This window comes from Carcharhinus amblyrhynchos, chromosome 26 (genome assembly GCF_965287045.1).
Source record: "Carcharhinus amblyrhynchos chromosome 26, sCarAmb.v2.hapA, whole genome shotgun sequence".
Taxonomy (NCBI): Eukaryota; Metazoa; Chordata; class Chondrichthyes; order Carcharhiniformes; family Carcharhinidae; genus Carcharhinus; species Carcharhinus amblyrhynchos.
The window spans coordinates 14,463,809-14,480,887 of record NC_137349.1 but is presented as its reverse complement, the minus strand read 5'-3'; the positions used below and the strand labels follow the sequence as shown (position 1 = coordinate 14,480,887).

The 17,079-nt window shown below is 43.3% G+C and overlaps 1 protein-coding gene across 1 annotated transcript in view; it reads left to right on the top strand.

Annotated features, from left to right (window-relative positions):
- The first annotated feature begins 6 nt into the window (after positions 1–6).
- LOC145358520 (homer protein homolog 3-like) overlaps positions 7–17,079 on the top strand; it is a 57,185-nt gene continuing 40,112 nt past the window's right edge. Inside the window, exon 1 of the mRNA XM_080212651.1 lies at positions 7–80. Coding sequence (XP_080068777.1) covers positions 76–80 — 5 coding nt within the window. The 5' untranslated portion in view covers positions 7–75. The remainder of the gene's footprint in view (positions 81–17,079) is intronic.

Below are 17,079 nucleotides of genomic sequence, written 5' to 3'. Positions count from 1 at the left end.
GTGAACCGGCGCCGGGACTCGGACAGGCGGGACTCGCGGAAACGGAGAGAAAGGAAACGGCTCCTGGAGCTGAACATGGGGTAAGAGGGAGTGAGGGGGGAGATAGTGAGGGAGAGGGAGTGAAGAAAAGTGTGAGGGAACGAGGGAGGGAGAAAGTCCCAGAGAGAGAGGAATAACGGAGCCGAGAGTGTGAGGAAAAGTGTGAAGGAGAGAGAGAGAGGAAAAGTGAGGAAGTCCGAGGGAGGGAATGAGATCGTGAGGAAAAGGGAGGGTGAGTGAGGGAGAAAGAGAGAGAGCGGGAATAACGGAGCGGGAAAGAAATAACGGAGCGGAGAGTGAGAGTGATAGAGGGGGTGAGGGAGAGATAGGGAGGGGGTGAGGAAAGGAAACGGTGAGAGAAATAGTGTGAGGGAGAAAAGTGAAGAGAGAGATAGTGAGGAACAGTTAGAGATTGAGAGAACCAGAGAGAGAGCAGTGATAAAAGGCTCTGATTCGGAGTGAGGATGAACAGATTGGGAGAAGTTTCTTTGCAGCTTTCACTCTGGGATTGGCTTTCAGCTGGGCTCTGGAACAGGGCATCACTTTCAGTCCAAGCATGACTGAGAGGTTTGGACAGTGACACACTGGCAGACAAAACTCAGAGAATTCCCTTCCTCCCATTATTGAACACTGCTTACAGCTCCGCTTCTGATGTAGATTTGAGAAATTTTGAATCAATAATTTCATTATAGGTTAAGACAGTGAATTATTTTGTAGCCTGATTGTGAATTGAACTGATTCTGTTAATCTTCTGTAACAAAGTTATGTAGATTGGTCCCATCCCCTTCTGCCCTGTGAACTATTTATGAAAGAAAGCAAGATTCGTATTTATCTGATGCTTTTCATGGTCACTGCACATTTCAAGCTGGGATTACAGCCAATGAGTGCTTTTTTGAAGTGTAATTACTGATGTAATATAGGAAACGTGGCAGTCAATTTGTGTAGAGTGAACTCCCGAAAGACTGGTGTGATAGTGGCCAGATCAGGTTTTTTTTAGTAATGTGAATTGAAGAAGAAATATTTGCCCGCACATCAAATAGAACTTTCTGTCCTTTGATAAAAAATAGACCCAGCTGAGAAAGCAGATGGGGTTTAGGTTTAATGTCTCGGATGAAAAGCATGACCTCTGACCATGTCGCAAAATAAAGTTTATTTATTAGTCACGAGTCAGCTTACATTCACACTGTAATGAAGTTTAGTGAAAATCCCCAGTCAGCGCCTGTTCCGGTACACTGAGGGAGAATTTAGCACGGCTAATGCACGTAATCTGCACAGTACTACATTGGAGTGTCAGCCTGCTCTATATTTCATTCTTATCCCTGATAACCTTCATTAACCGAAATTAGAACACCTCACTGAGGGTTCGCTCTTGAAATGATTCAACTCTAAACAAAGCACCTCTTGCTGTTAATTGCTTTGGTTGAGACTTCTCATTGTGTCCCCCCCCCCCCCATTGTCTTGTGATTTATTTATAACCTTGTCCAAAAAAATTAACATTTATTTTGAACATCCATTTGTGGATCTGAGTTAAATAAAACTCTGGAATGATTGAATCTCTCCACAGAGTTTCTGATTACTCAGACCTTCTCGTGCTCTCGTACACCAATATCCACTGCCGGTTTGAGGTTCAAATCTTTGCAATAGAGAGCCTGACTGATTGTTAATGTTTAAAATAAATTTGAGTGTTTAATGCCAAAGTTATATCGCCTCTATGATGGTTGGGAAAGGGAACGTTGTTTCCCAGCTAATTCACTAAGCTGGCATTCCTGAGCATCAGATGCCCTTATCCCAATGTATTCAACATTCGCTTGTGAAGATAATAATTGAACTGATTATTGAACAATGTAAATGTTTGAAATTGACAGCGACTGGACAGGTACAGCAGGCGATTAGACATGGAACAAAGCACTTGGTACACTTTTTATTAGTAAAGCTCCCTTTACACTGTTCCCATCAAACACTCCCAGGACAGGAAAAACATGAGGTTATCTGCAAAGTAACACAGACAATCTGGTTTCTGCATATGAAATTATGAACATATGAATTAGGAACAGGAGTGCATCACTTAGCCCCTCGAGCCTGTTCTACCATTCAAGAAGAACGTGGCTGATCTGATTGCAATCTCAACCCCAGACTCCTGTCTATCTGCGACAACCCCCTTGTTAAGCAAAAATTTATACAGCTCCACCTTAAGAATATTCAGATTCTGCTTACATCACCTTTTGAGGAAGAGCGTTTCAGAGATTCACTACTCTGAGAAAAAGATTCTCCTAATCTCTGTTTTAAATGAGTTTTCCCTTGTTTTTAAACAATGACCCTTAGTTCTAGATTCACCAATTAGGGGAAACATCCTCACCACATCCACCCTATCAATACGCCTCAGGATGTTAAAGATTTTAATCAAGTTGCTTCTAACTCTTCAAAACTCTAGTAAATATAGACCTAACCTGTTCAACTATTCCTCACAAGATATAGCAGGAATGGGTGGGTTTAGTCTAGTACACCGTCTTGGAATTGCTTCTAAAGCATTTTCATTTTTGCTTAAATAAAGAGACCAATACTATACACAATATTCCAGATGTGGTCTCTCCAATGCCTTGTATAACTGAGGCATAATCTCCCTACTTTTTGTAATCAATTCTCCTCACAGTAAACAATAACCTTCTATTACCTTTTCTAATTACTTGCTGTAACTGCGTACCAGCCTTTTGTGATTCATGCACTAGGACATCCAGATCCCTGTGTAACTCAAGAGCTCGGCAACCTCTCACCATTTAGATAATCTTTATTCTTCCAACCAAAATGGATAATTTCACTTTTGCCCATTTTATTCACCATTTGCCAGAATTCTGCTCACTCATTTAACTTATCAAAGAATAAAGAAATGTCCATTTGTAGCCTCCTTATGGCCTCTTCACAATTTACTCTCCTGCTTTTGTGTCATTGCAAATTTAAAAAATGCTGTCTCTTCATCCAGGTCAGTTATATAAATTGTAAAGGAATTAGGTCCCAGCAGTGATCATGTAGGCATACGACTTGTCACAACCTGCCAACCAGAAAACACTCCATTTATGCCTACTGTTTTCTGTAGCTAGTCAACCTTCAATCCATGCCAATATGTTACTCCCTACACCATAAACTTTTATATTCTGCTTTAACCTTTGAAGTGGCACTTTATCAAATGTCTTCTAGAAAGCTAATGTACTATACATTCACCACTTCCCCTTTATTCACAGTATATGTTGTTACTTTAGTAAATTCTAATATTTTGGATAAACATGATTCCCCTTTCACAAAACCATGTTGACTCTGCGGATTGTTTGAATTTTTCCAAGTGCCTTGTTGTAACATTTTTAATAATGGCTTTCAACATTTTCCCTGTGACAGATGTTAACTGGCCTGTAGTTTCCTGATTTCTGTCTCCTTCCCTTTTTGAATAATGAAGTTATATTTGTTATTTTCCAATCTAATGGAACCTTCCCTGAATCTAAGAAATTTTGGAAAATTAAAACCAACGCATCAGCAATCACGTTAGCCATTTCCTTCAATATCTTCAGCTGAAGTCCTTGCAGACCTAGGGATTTGTCAGCCTCTAGGCCCAACAATTTGCTCAATGTCACTTCCCTGGTGATTGTAATATTCCTGAGTTCCTTCCAGTTCCTGATTTTCAACTATTTCTGGGATGTTATTTGTGTCCACTGTAGTGAAGACTGATGCAAAATACCTGTTTAACTAATCCGCTGTAGCCTTACTCTATTATCAATTCTCCAGGCGGACTTTCTATAGGCCCAATGCTGGCTCTTATTTAAATATCTATAGAAAGTCTTTCTATCTTTATATTTCAAGCTAGCTTTCTCTCATATTCTAATCTTATTTTCCTCAACCTTTTTGTTATTCTTCGCTGTTCTTTATATTCTCACCAATCTTCTGACCTTTAAGTTTATTTATTGGTGTCACAAGTAAGCTTACATTAACACTACAATGAAGTTACTGTGAAAGTCCCCTGCCACTCGTCTGCTCAATTATATGCTTTTCTTTACATTTAATGCTGTCTTCAACTTTTTAATTAATCGTAGATGATGGACACCCCCCCTTGGAATCTTTCATTCAGTTGGAATGCATCTAATCTGTGTATTCTGAAATATCCCTCCAAATGTCTGCCACTGAACCTCTATTGATCTATCCCTTAGGTATGTATGCCAGTTCACTTGAGCTAGCTCCACTTTCGGGCCTTTATTTAAGTTTAAAATACTAGTCTTGGACTGACTTTTCTCTCCCTCAAACTGAATATATAATTCAATCATATTATGATCACTTCTACCTAGAGGTTCCTTTACTGTGAGGTTATCAATGAGTCCTATCACATTGCACAATACCAGGTTTAATATCACCAGTCCTCTGATTGGCTTCAGAATGTGTTGTTCTAGGAAACTATCCCAAAAGATTCCATGAACTCCTGACCTACACTACCTTTGCCATCCGATTTTTCCCAGCAGATTAAATTCCCCCATGTCATACCTTTCTGATAAGCTCCCATTATCTCTTAAATAAGCAAAATACTGAGACGGAGAATGTTGGAAAAACACAGCACGTCTGGCAGCAACTGTAGGGAGAGAAACAGAGTTAATGAACATTGAGTCTGTTTGGCTCTTTATTAGAACCGAGAGAGGGGTAAGTCTCCTAGATACTGTACTATAGCAGGATGAGATTACAACACAAGCATAGCAACGTGAAGAACAAGAGACAGATGACCAGGTTGAGGGGCCAGCAGGGCAGAATGGGCAGTGGGGCTTGCATTGAAACAAATAAGTTTGGAACATAAAAAAACAATTAAACTGGAGGAGAAAGTTCACAGCTGAGAGTTGTTGAACTCAGTGTTGAGTCCTGAGACTGCAAGTGCCCAATTGGAAGATGAGAGCCTGCTCCTGCTGCTTACGCTGGACTTCACTGGAGCATTGCAGCAGGCCAAGAAGAGACAAGTGGGCATGGGAGCAAGGTTCTGAGTTAAAATGGCACGCAATAGGAAGGTTGGAGTCGTGGTAGTGGTGTTCTGCAAAGTAGTCACTCAGTCTGTGTTTAACCTCCCCAGTGTAAGACAAGACTGCATTGGTATCAGTGAATACAATAAACCAAATAGGAGGAGCCAGTGAAACGCTGCTTCACCTGAAATTGGTGCCAAGCGGTGAGTAGGGAGGAGATAAAGGTGTTGCATCTCCTGCAAGGGAAGGGGATGGGGAGTTGGGTGTGATGGATGATTTTTTTTCCCGCATTCCCTATTTACTTTCTATTATCTCTTCTTTTGTGTGGTTATGATTTTGGAGGAGGGGAGGGGGTTGGTGGTGGTGGTACATCACTCCCATAAGTGACTCTTCTTGCCTTGACTATTTCTCACCTCAACCCACCCTGGTTTCCTGAATTAATTAACAGAGCAACCCCTCCATCTTTTCATTCCTAAGTGTCACATACTCCAAAATATTCAAGACCTAGTCCTTGTCATCCTGTAGTTGTATCTTTGTAATGGCTATCAGATCATATTCATTCATTTCTATTTGCACTATCAGTTTATCCGTTTTGTTTTGAATGCTACGTATGTTTAGATACAGAGTTTGTCCTTTTATTATTTTTGTAACCTCCAACTTTCTCTGCTGATTTACTCATAGATTTGTACTCCATGTCCCTGCCTGCCACGGTCCATATGTCATTTCCCATATTTATACCTTTCTATCTTGTCTTGTCTTGATTCAATGATTTACGACACCTTCAATTTGATCTCTTGTCCCACCATTCAGTTTAAAACTCTCTCTACTTCCCTAGTTATGCTGGACTATCAGCCCTAGCACAATGCAGGTATAAACCGTCCCAGTGGTACAGATCCCACTTTCTCCAGTCCTGGTGCCAGTGCCCCACAAAATGGAACCTACTTCTCCCTACACCAGTCCTCAAGACAACTTTAATCTCTTTAATCTTATTTATCCTATATCAATTTGCATGTGCTTCCCCCAGTTAAATAACTTCCTTGAACCACTGTGTGGAGATGCCAGCATTAGACTGGGATAAGCACAGTAAGAAGTTTCACAACACCAGGTTAAAGTCCAACAGGGTTTTTAGCAGCACACAAGTCCTTACTCACCTGAAGAAGGAGCCTGAGGCCCCGAAAGCTAGTACTGCCATATAAACCTGTTGGACTTTAACCTGGTGTTGTGAGACTTCTTATTGTGTTGAATCACAGTGCTATGGTCAGTCAGTTCATCCACCCTGGCAGCCCCACTTTCATCCAAACAAGCTGAAAGAACCTCAAACCTTTGGACGATTATAGACGCTGACACTCCTGCCCTCTGGTTCCTCTTACTGCATCAGCTCCAGTCACATTCTCTGACCACTTTCCAAATCAGAATACCCTATCTGAAGGGGTAAGACCACCTCCTGAATCAAAGCATCCAGGTAACTCTCACCTGCCCTAACTTGTCCACATCTCAGCCTCTAGCTGAATGTCTCTGGGCCAAAACCCCTCAAGCTGCAGACACTTAGTGCAGATGTGTTTGCCCTGGATAACACTGGTATCCATCAGCTCAAACCTACTGCTGCCTTGACACGTCACCTGTCCTGCCATATGAATATTAATCAATTACTTAACTATTTTATTCAATTACTTACTTTCTTTGAGATCTCCCCTCAGCCTTCTAAACACCAACAAATACAGGCCCAATCTACTCAATCTCTCCTCATAAGCTAACCCCCCTCATCTCCGGAATCAATCTGGTGAACCTTCTCTGCACTCCCTCCAAAGCCGATATATCCTTTCGCAAATAAGGGGACCAAAATTGCACACAGTACTCTAGTTGCGGCCTCACCAGTACCTTGTACAATTGCAGCAAGACCTCCCTGCTTTTATACTCCATCCCTCTCGCGGTAAAGGCCAACAGCAACAGTTCAACTCCTTCTCTGTAGAACAGGAATTCCTGATGCACTCTCTCTTCTCTACTTAGTCTCCCAAAGCGCCTTAACATGTTACAACCATCTCGCTCTAAGGAAACTAACCCAACCTCGGTCACACCCATGCCAATTTCATTTCCATTACCAACAACTCCAGAGTTATTGAGTCATTTACTGGACAGAGGGAGGCTATTCAGCCAATTGGGATAGGAGTGGCACAGTGGTTAACACTGCTGCCTCACAGAGCCAGGGGCCTGGGTTCAATTCCCAGCTTGGGTCACTGTCTGTGCGTTCTTCCTGCGTCTGCAAGGTTTCCTCTGGGTGCGCCGAATTCCTCCCACAGTCCAAAAGACATGCTGGTTAGGTGAATTGGCCATGCTAAATTCTCCCTCAGTGTACCCAAACAGGTGCCGAATGTGGCAACTAGGTGATTTTCACAGTAACTTCATTGCAGTGTTAATGTAAGCCCACTTGTGTCTAATAAATAAATTTTAACAGCAGAAACCAATTCCAACAGGGTGAAAAGGTTAGGAAAAACAAAGGATAATTAGATTTGAGCACCTTAAATATTTTTACATATCCTCATTGTCAATTAGATAACGTGCAATAAATACTCAGGATGGGATTTTCTGTCCACGCTTGCCCCAAGGCCAGAAATTCCTGCCTGAGGTCAGTGGACCTTTTGCATGATCCACCCCTGCCCGCTACAATTCCCATGGCGGGCAGGATGGGAAAATTCCATCCTCAGTCTCCGTGTTGCAATTCCTCCCATTTAAAAATCTCATTCTTGTGCTTAAATTCTTTCATTGCCTCACTACTCCTTAGCCAAGATCTCTGTGCTGCTCAGTTTCTGGCCCTGTTTTAATCTCTCTACCACTGGCAGTCATCTATTTAACTGTTTGGGCTGTATGCTCTGGAATTCCCTCCCTGAACCTCTCCATTTTGTGATTTTCTCTCCGTAAAGTTCCTTCTTAAAAACCACTTCAATGAAGCTTTTACTCGGCCCTCTTCGTAATTCCATCACTTGGATCCATTTTTGTCTGATTAGAGTTGTCTGGGCTGTAATTCTAGCAGTGATGCTGTCTAACCATAGTGGCTATTTTATATTTAACATGTGAATTACCAAAGCAATTAATTTTACTAATGCACCATTGGGTGTGGAACACAGTGTCATTCTGTTCACAGAGTCTGATTGTGAAATGGATGTAACATCTGAGTTGAATAGTTGTTTAGTCAGAGTGCAGCAATTGGAAATTATGTTTCCATTACAGATTCTAATAATGAATGGGTTGCTTTTTAAAAAGAATACTGTCTTCATCTGTAACAAAGCAAGTAATTTGAATCAACAGAGCTGGAGATGGGGCAGAAACAGCGATTGGTGATGGCTGTTTTTTATCCTGGAGGATGGTAGACAGTGACGTTCCTTGAAATTACAAATTTACTGATGAGATAAAACTCTGAGAAGTGGCAGTAAGGATCATACAAATCAACTATAACAGGACACAGACAGACCAGAAGAATGGAGTCACAAGTGCCAGATGGAATGATATGTGTGAGGTGATACATTTTAGCAGCAGGGGCAGGGTGAGGCAATTAGATTTAATGTCACAGTTGTAAACGTTTTGGGCAAGAGATCCAGGGGGAACGTGAGGGAGAACCTTTTTGCGCAGCCACTGGTAATGAATGGTGGAAGTGGAGATGATGAGTGATTTCAAAGGAAATTGGATGGACACTTCATGAAAAAGATAGAGCGGGGTATTGGAACAGACTGGATCACTCTACAGAAAGCCAGCATGGACTTGATTGGCTGAATAGCTCCCCCCGTCCAGTAAATGACACAATGACTCTGAAGCTGCTGGTACAGGAAGTGGAATTGACATGGGTGTGACTGAGGTTGGTTTAAAGGTTAAGTTTTTATTTATTAGTCACAAGTAAAGCTTACATTAACACTGCAATGAAGTTACTGTGAAATTCCCCTAGTCCCTACACTCCAGTGCCTGTTTGGGTCAATGCACCTAACCAGCATGTCTTTCAGACTGTGGGAGGGAACCCGTACAGACACGGAGAGAATGTTCAGACTCCGCACAGACAGTAATCCAAGCCGGAAATCAAACCCAGGTCCCTGGTGCTGTGAGGCAGCAGTGCTAACCACTGTACCACCACGCTGCCCACAAGGTGGGTTAGTTTGTTTATGGGGAGATGATTGTAACACATTAAGGTGCTTTGGGAGAGTAAATAGAGGAAGAGGCAGTGCATCAGGGACTCCTGAGAGACACAAAGTAGGCAAATGGTAACTAATTGTTGCTAAGAGAATTATAAATAGCAATTATGATTGGACAGAGGATTCATTGTGATCGAAACGGAGCAGTTGAGGAGACCTGTGGCACAGCGTAAATACTGAAAGTGTTAGAGGTGAAAATGGTTGATAAAGCATTTCGGATTTGTTTAATCCATGCCACATGCCCTCCCAGAGAACATTGGAGTACGTCTTGAAGCGAATGTCCAGAGGGATCCAATGCAGGATCAGATACAAGGACATTTTTAGCACTTTGTCACAAAAAGTAAATTTTACCAGATATAAAAATATTGGAAATGGATTTTTAAGAAAGCTGTTTAGTTAACAGTCAAGTGTCGTCCAATTGGATGAGCCTTTTTGCTTTCTAATGGAGTAGGAAGGCAGTACATTACAAGGATGGATGTGTTGGCTAACTCATGGCTGGAGTGTGGGGGCAAGTTGTGATAAAACCTCCAGGAATACTTTGATTCACAGCTAGAAACCCTAACAGCAGGAACCCTGGCTGATCGCCCTCTTCCATAACTCCGGATAATTGGACAGGGATCAGGGAGCAAGAACCCTGGCTGATTTCCTCTCTCTCCCTAGCCCTGGGATCACTGGACAATGATCAGAAGCAGGAACCATGGCTGATTTCCCCTCTTTCTCTCTAACCCAGGGATCACTGAATAGTGATCAGGAACAGGAACCCTGGACGATTCCCCTCTCTGTAACTCAATATAGTGTCGGTTTCTGTCTATACTTCGACCTATTTCAATTCCAGAGTAAATCCATCTCTAATCTTGGTTCGTCATGAGTATTTTGGGGAGTCAGCAATAAGTGTCAGTGGAACCCACACAGCCATTGGTGTGAATATACGAGAGAGGACTGTCTTTGTGAACCTAATATTCTTTCCAAGAGGCCGGTGTTGGAGAATGTGAGGGGTTTGCGCTGTCACTCAAGCCAGGGACTGTAATTAATAACCACAATATTCCCTCAATCTCGGGGACAAAGGACACAACTGTAATCTGTATCGTAGGATGGGCTGCACAATGGGCAAATGACAAATTATATCCTCCACACTCCCTCTGTCAGAATAGCAGGCTCAAAGTTCTCTCAGCCACTCGTTTTGTTCCTGACCCTTGTCCCTTAGCCTGACATGCAATATTTCTCTCTTCCTCTATTTCCATAGCTCTCTCTCTCCCTCTGTACTTGTTTCCTGCTGAATCTCACTTGCTCTGCATGTGTTGCTCCCTCCTCCCCCTATCTCTCACCCACTTGTCCATTCTCTTTTTCTCTGTCCAGCTGTCTCTCAGACTGAGTATTTCTCCTGTATGAATCTATCAGAGCCCTGTGAAGATCAGTGCTTTGTGTTCTCCCCCTCTGCCTGACACAAATAATTTTCTGTTTAACACAGATCTTTTCACACGTGACTTCTGAATGTCACAAGACACTCAGCCCAGTTGGGGATTAGAAACCAGGACAACAGCTTCTCAATTCTGCTTTGCTTTTTATAATTGTGGCTTTGAGAAATCTCAGACACTGGGGGAGGCAAGGAGAGACAGAGTCACTGCAGATTGTTGGGGGGGTGGGTGGTGGGAAGGTGGGGGCAGAGGGTTGACTGGCCACTGTGGGGGTGGGGGGGGAGGGAAGAGTGAGATTGAGAGGCCACTTGGGGGAGGGGAAGAGTGAGGGGCCACTGTGGGGGGGTGGGGTGGGGGAGAAAGAAAGCGTGAGGGGCCACTGTTTGGGGGGGGGCGGGGGGAGAGAAAGAAAGAAAAAGAAAAGAGTGAATGAGGGGCCACTGTTGCGGGGGGGGGAGGGGGAGGGGAAAGAGTGAGAGTGAAGGGCCATAGCAGGAGGGGGAGGAAGTGAGTGGGAGTCACTCACCTATCAGTTTTAATAGGCCAAAAAGTGGAATTTTTCTACTTTACTGTCATAGGGATTTACTCTGACATCTCTAAACTTGAACTGGGCAATCCCGAGCCTCAGAGCAGCTGTGTCCTGTCTTGCGGGGGAGGCGGGGGGTTGGTGGGTAGACCCATAGTCGTGAATATTATTGGACTTTCTCTGTGCAGCTTGAGAAAAACAGCAAATACTTCTGTGATGATCCAATCAGTTCCCTATTGGCATTAACTGCCCAGTCATCATCTTGCGATGCTCCCAGATTGAGATCTTATTTTAACCTGGGGTCAAATTCACACAGAATCAGGGTCGGACTTCCTCTGCTCTTGTTTTTTTATATCAAAGAGGAACATAGAAAGCTCTTCAAACCAGTGGCTCAGAGTAAAGTAGAGAGCTCACTCTGAAGCCACCTCTTCTCATTGATCTGGTGTGAGCTGCTTCTGCTAGCTTGGTGAAAACTGGATTTCAAATCACAACAATTGTGAGGCTGTTTGTAATCAGGGAAACATTCAGAGCTTTTAATCATTTAGGAAACCAGTTATGGTTCTGTAATAATCCCTGTTTACCAGTTAGGTAAATAACTGTTTATTTACATACAATTATAATACAGAGACTTGTAGCCTGGTAGCTGCCAGACAGCTTCCGAGAAAGTTCTGGAACAGAATCCCAAGCTTACCAGTGCGATTCCCCTAACCTGCTCCCTAATGGATTCCCTGGGTCATGTGACTCTTACTCTGCAAATGGATGCTCAAGGGGACAATCACCACATCCCTCCCCTTCCAAGTCCCTTTATACAACCGTCAGTACTAATTTAGACAGTCCAAGATAATTAAACATTTAGTACATGAATTTAGTCAATTACAAATTAAGTCTTTCAGGGGGTTTCCAAGTCTTTGTTTAGGCGCGTAACTCCTCTATCTGTGGCTCTTCCACAGGGCTTCCAGAACTATAAACGACACGCACCTCTTCAGGCACAGACAATTCAGTTCTCTGTTTTCTACTCTCACTCTCAAATGATCTACATGTTTCTGGAGAATCTTTTCTTCTACGTCCATTTGGTAAAATAGCGTCCAGTTTTGGACACTCCAAGGACTCAACTTAATCCACTTCCAAAAATACCCAATATATACAGTGTCATCCACCATCAATGGCCACGTTAACTTGCATGGATTATGGTTTGTCTTCTGACTGCTTTAGCCGACCTCTACCCTCCCTGGCAAGTTTGGAAATACAAGGCTCAGTCTCATTCCGAGATGCCGGTTCATTAACAACTCTGCTCTGCTGCTGGGACTCTCATTATTGCGATGTGGATTGTCCTATAGCCCACAAGGAACCAAGGGATTCTGGTCTCCAGGGTCTCGCCTGACTGCTTCTTTACGCCAGACTTAAAAGTTTGGATAAAAGCAAAGTACTGCAGATGCTGGAATCCGAGACAAAAACAGAAAAATGCTGGAAAATCTCAGTAGGTCTGATAGTAGCTGTGGAAAGAGAAGAGCTCCACAGATGCTGTCAGACCTGCTGAGATTTTCCAGCATTCCTCTGCCCTTGTTAAAAACTTGGATGGCCTTGTTCAGCTGGTCTATTGGAAGCTTGGCAGTAAAGGTGCAGTCTTAATGTGTTTGATACCGTGAAGGTGGTGAAGTTCTGAAACTAAGTACTCACGAAAGCTGTTCCCTTCTCAGATACTACAATTTCAGGTATTTTGCAGATGGAAGAAACATTGGCATAACTTCTCGACTGATGCTTGCGATGTTGGAGACTTCACCCCAAAACTTGTATCCACTTTGAATGTGCATCGATAAGGAGCAAAAACATTTGAGTGGGCCAGCATAATCAATGTGGACTTGTACCCATGACTGGCCAGGCCATTCCCAAAGGTGCAGTGACAACCTGTGTTACAATTGGCACTGTGCAATGCTCGACTAGATTCTCAGTGTCAGCATTGATGCCAGGCCACCAGACAACTCCTGGTGATCATCTTCATCTTCGATAAACCCGGATGGACTCTAATTCGGCTCGGAAAATCTCCTTTCCTGGTACAGGAACAATTACTCAAGCTCCCCAAAGTATGATGTTATCTTCACAACTTAATTCATCCTTTGAGAGAGTATGGTTTCATCTCTTCAGAAACTGGCTCACTGGTCACAGTGAGTATCCTGGGCCTCACTTTGGATAATATGGATCCCTGCTGATCCAATACTTGATTTGCTACGTCGAAACTATTGCTTTATCAATGACCTTTCCTTTGTCATAAAATTAGAAGTGAGGATGTTCACTGATGATTGCACGATGTTCAGCACCATTCATGACTCCTCAGATACTGAAGCAGTCCATGTCTAAATGCAGCAAGACCTGGACAATATCCAGGCTTGGACTGACAAGTGGCAAGTGATATTTGTCCCGCACAAATGCTAGGCAATGATCATCACCAATACGAGACAGTCTAACTACCTTCTCTTGACATTCAATGGTGTTACCATTACTGAATCCCACATTGTCAACATTTATGGGGTTACCATTGACCAGAAACTCAACTGGACTCACCACATAAACAGTGGCTGCAAGAGGTGAGAGGCTAGGAATACTGCGGTGAGTAACTTGCCTCCTGATTCCCAAAGCCTGTCCACTATCATCTAAAAGTCAGGCGTATGATGGAGTACTCCCCATTTGCCAGAATGGGTGTGGCTCCAACAACACTCACCATCCAGGACAAAGCATTTAATTGGCACCACATCCACTCCCTCCATCACCAATGCTCAGTGCACACTGCTGCTACTATCTACAAGGTACACTGCAGAAATTCACCAAAGATCCTTAGACAATACCTTCCAAACTCATGATCACTTCCATCTAGAAGAACCAGGGCAGCAGATACATGGAAACACTACCATCTGCAAGTTCCCCTCCAAGCCACTCACCATTCTGACTTAGAGTGGCACGGTGGCACAGCGGTTGGCACAGCTGCCTCAGTGCCAGGGACCCGGGTTTGATTCTGGGCTTGGGTCAATGTCTGTGAGGAGAAAAAAAACAATACGGCACAGGAACAGGCCCTTCGGCCCTCCACGGCTCCACCAATCATGTGTTCCTAACTAGACCATCCGTTTGTATCCCTCTATTCCCAGTCTGTTCATGTGGCTAAGTCTTAAATGATCTTAGCGTGTCTGCCTTAACTATCTTGCTTGGTAGTGCATTCCAGTCTCCCACCACCCTCTGTGTAAAATATGTCCCCCACATATCTGTATTCAACTTTGCCCCTCCTTACCTTGAGCTTGTGACCTCTTGTGTTTGTCATTTCCAACATGGGAAAAAGTTCAACTGTTCATCCCATCTATGCCCTTCGTAATTTTATAAACTTCTATCAGGTCGCCCCTCCATCTCCATCTTTATAGGGAGAACAACCCTAGTTTACTCAATCTCATCTCATAGCTAAGACCCTCCATACTAAGCAACATCCTGGTGAACCTTTTCTGCACTCTCTCCAAAGCCTCCGCATCCTTCTGGTAGTGTGGCAACCAGAACTGAATGCAGTATTCCAAATGTGGCCTAACCAATATTCTATATAACTGCAACATCATATGCTAACTTTTATACTCTATGCCCTGTCCAATAAAGGCAAGGATGCCATATGCCTTCTTCATCACCTTTTCTACCTGTGTTGCCACCTTTAGGGATCTGTGGCCTTGAACACCCAGATCCCACTGTGTCTCTCTGTACTCCTTATGGTTCTGCCATTTATTTTTTAGCTCCCCCCTGCATTAGATCTACCAAAAACCATCACTTCGCATTTATCTGGATTAAATTCTATGTGCCATTTCTCCGCCCAATTTTCCTGCCTATCTGTATCTTGCGGTATTGTCTGACAATGTTCATTACTATCCGCAACTCCAAAAATCTGTGTGTCATCCACAAACTTACTAATCAGACCAGCTTCATCTTCCTCCAAATCATTTATATATATCACAAACAGCAGAGGTCCCAGTACAGAGCCCTGCGGACCACCACTAGTCATGATGTGAATATGCCAGCGTTGGACTGGGGTAAACACCATAAAAAGTCTGACAACACCAGTTTAAGTCCAACCGATTTATTTGATAATAGACTCACTAGCTTTCGAGGTTTCCCTCTTCGTCAGGTGAATGGAGAGTTCTGGCCTCAGACAGAGCGTATAAAGCACAGACTAGACCACCACTAATCACAGACCTCCAATCAGAAAAAGACCCCTCCACTGCTACCTTCTGTCTTCTATGGCTAAGCCAGTTCTGTACCCATCTAGCTAGTTCACCTTTGATCCCGTGAGATTTACCCTTTTGCTCCAGCCTGCCATGAGGGACCTTATCAAATGTTTTACTAAAATCCATACAGATGACATCCACAGCCCTTCCCTCATCAATCATTTTAGTCACCTCCTCAAAAAACATAACTAAATTTGTGAGGCATGACCTTCCTCGTACAAAACCATGTTGTCTATTGTTAATGAGACTATTTTGTTCTAAATGTGTATAGATCCTATCTCTAAGGATCTTCTCCAACAATTTCCCTGCCTCGGACATCAAGCTCACGGCCTATAATTACCCGGGTTATCCTTGCTACCCTTCTTAAATAATGGGACCACATTTTTTATCCTCCAATTCTCTGGGACCTCACCTGCGTCCAATGAAGAAACAAAGATTTCTGTTAGAGGCCCAGCAATTTCATTTCTTGTCTCCTTCAGTAATTTAGGACAGATGCCATCTGGCCCTAGGGATTTGTCCACCTTAATGCTTCCTAACACTTCCTCCCTTGTAATTGTGATTTGTTCTAATGGGTCTACACATCCCTCTGAGACACTACCAATCATGTGTCCCTCCCCTTTGTGAATACTGTTGTAAAGTATTCATTTTGGATCTCACCTACTTCCTTGGGTTCTAAGCATAATTCCCCTCCTTTGTTCTCGAGAGGTCCGACTCTTGCTCTGACAACCCTCTTGTTCCTAACGTATAAAATGCCTTGGGATTCTCCTTAATCCTGTCTGCCAAGAACATTTCATGACCCTTTTTGCCCTTCAACTCCTTGAATGAGTTCTTTTCTACTTTCTTTGTATTCCTGTAGTGCTTCATCTGTTTTTAGCTGCCTGGACCTTACGTATACTTTTTTTTCTTTTTGATTAGACCCACAATTTCTCTGGTTATCCACGGCTCTCGAATCCTACCTTTCCTGTCCTTTTTTTACAGGCACATGCCTGTCCTGCACTCCTATGAACTGCTCCCACATGCCAGATGTGGATTTACCCTCAAACAACCTCTCCCAATCAACAGCCACCAAATCCTGGCTAATCTGGCTGTAGTTAGCTTTCCCCCAGTTCAGCACCTTACCCATAGGACAACACTCATCCTTTTCCATGACTATCCGAAAGTTTACAGAATTGTTTTCACTGTTCGCCACATGTTCCCCTACTGAAGATTTGATGACCTGACCGGGCTCAATCCCAGTACTAGGTCCCAGTATAGCTCCTTCTCTAGTTGGACTATCAACATATTGTTCCAAAGAAACTTCCTGGACAACATTTTACAAATTCCTCCCCATCAAGACCCCCAGTCCCAAGGGATTTCCTGTCTACATGAGGGAAATTGAAGTCTCCCACTACAACAACCCTATTTTTTTCTACACCTATCCAGAATCTCTTTACATATCCATTCTTCAACAGTCTGTGGGTTGTTGAGAGGCCTGCAGTATACCCCCAGCAAAGTGACTGCGCCCTTCCTGTTTCTGACCTCTACCCAAGTTGTCTCGTTACATGATTCTTCCAAATTCACCCTCTGTATCGCTGCAATATGATCCCTAACTAGTATTGCTACTCCTCTACCTCTTCTAGCCCCCCCTCTCCCCACATCTCACCTAAACACATACCCCGGAATATTCAGCTGCCAGTTCTATCCTTTTAACCAAGCCTC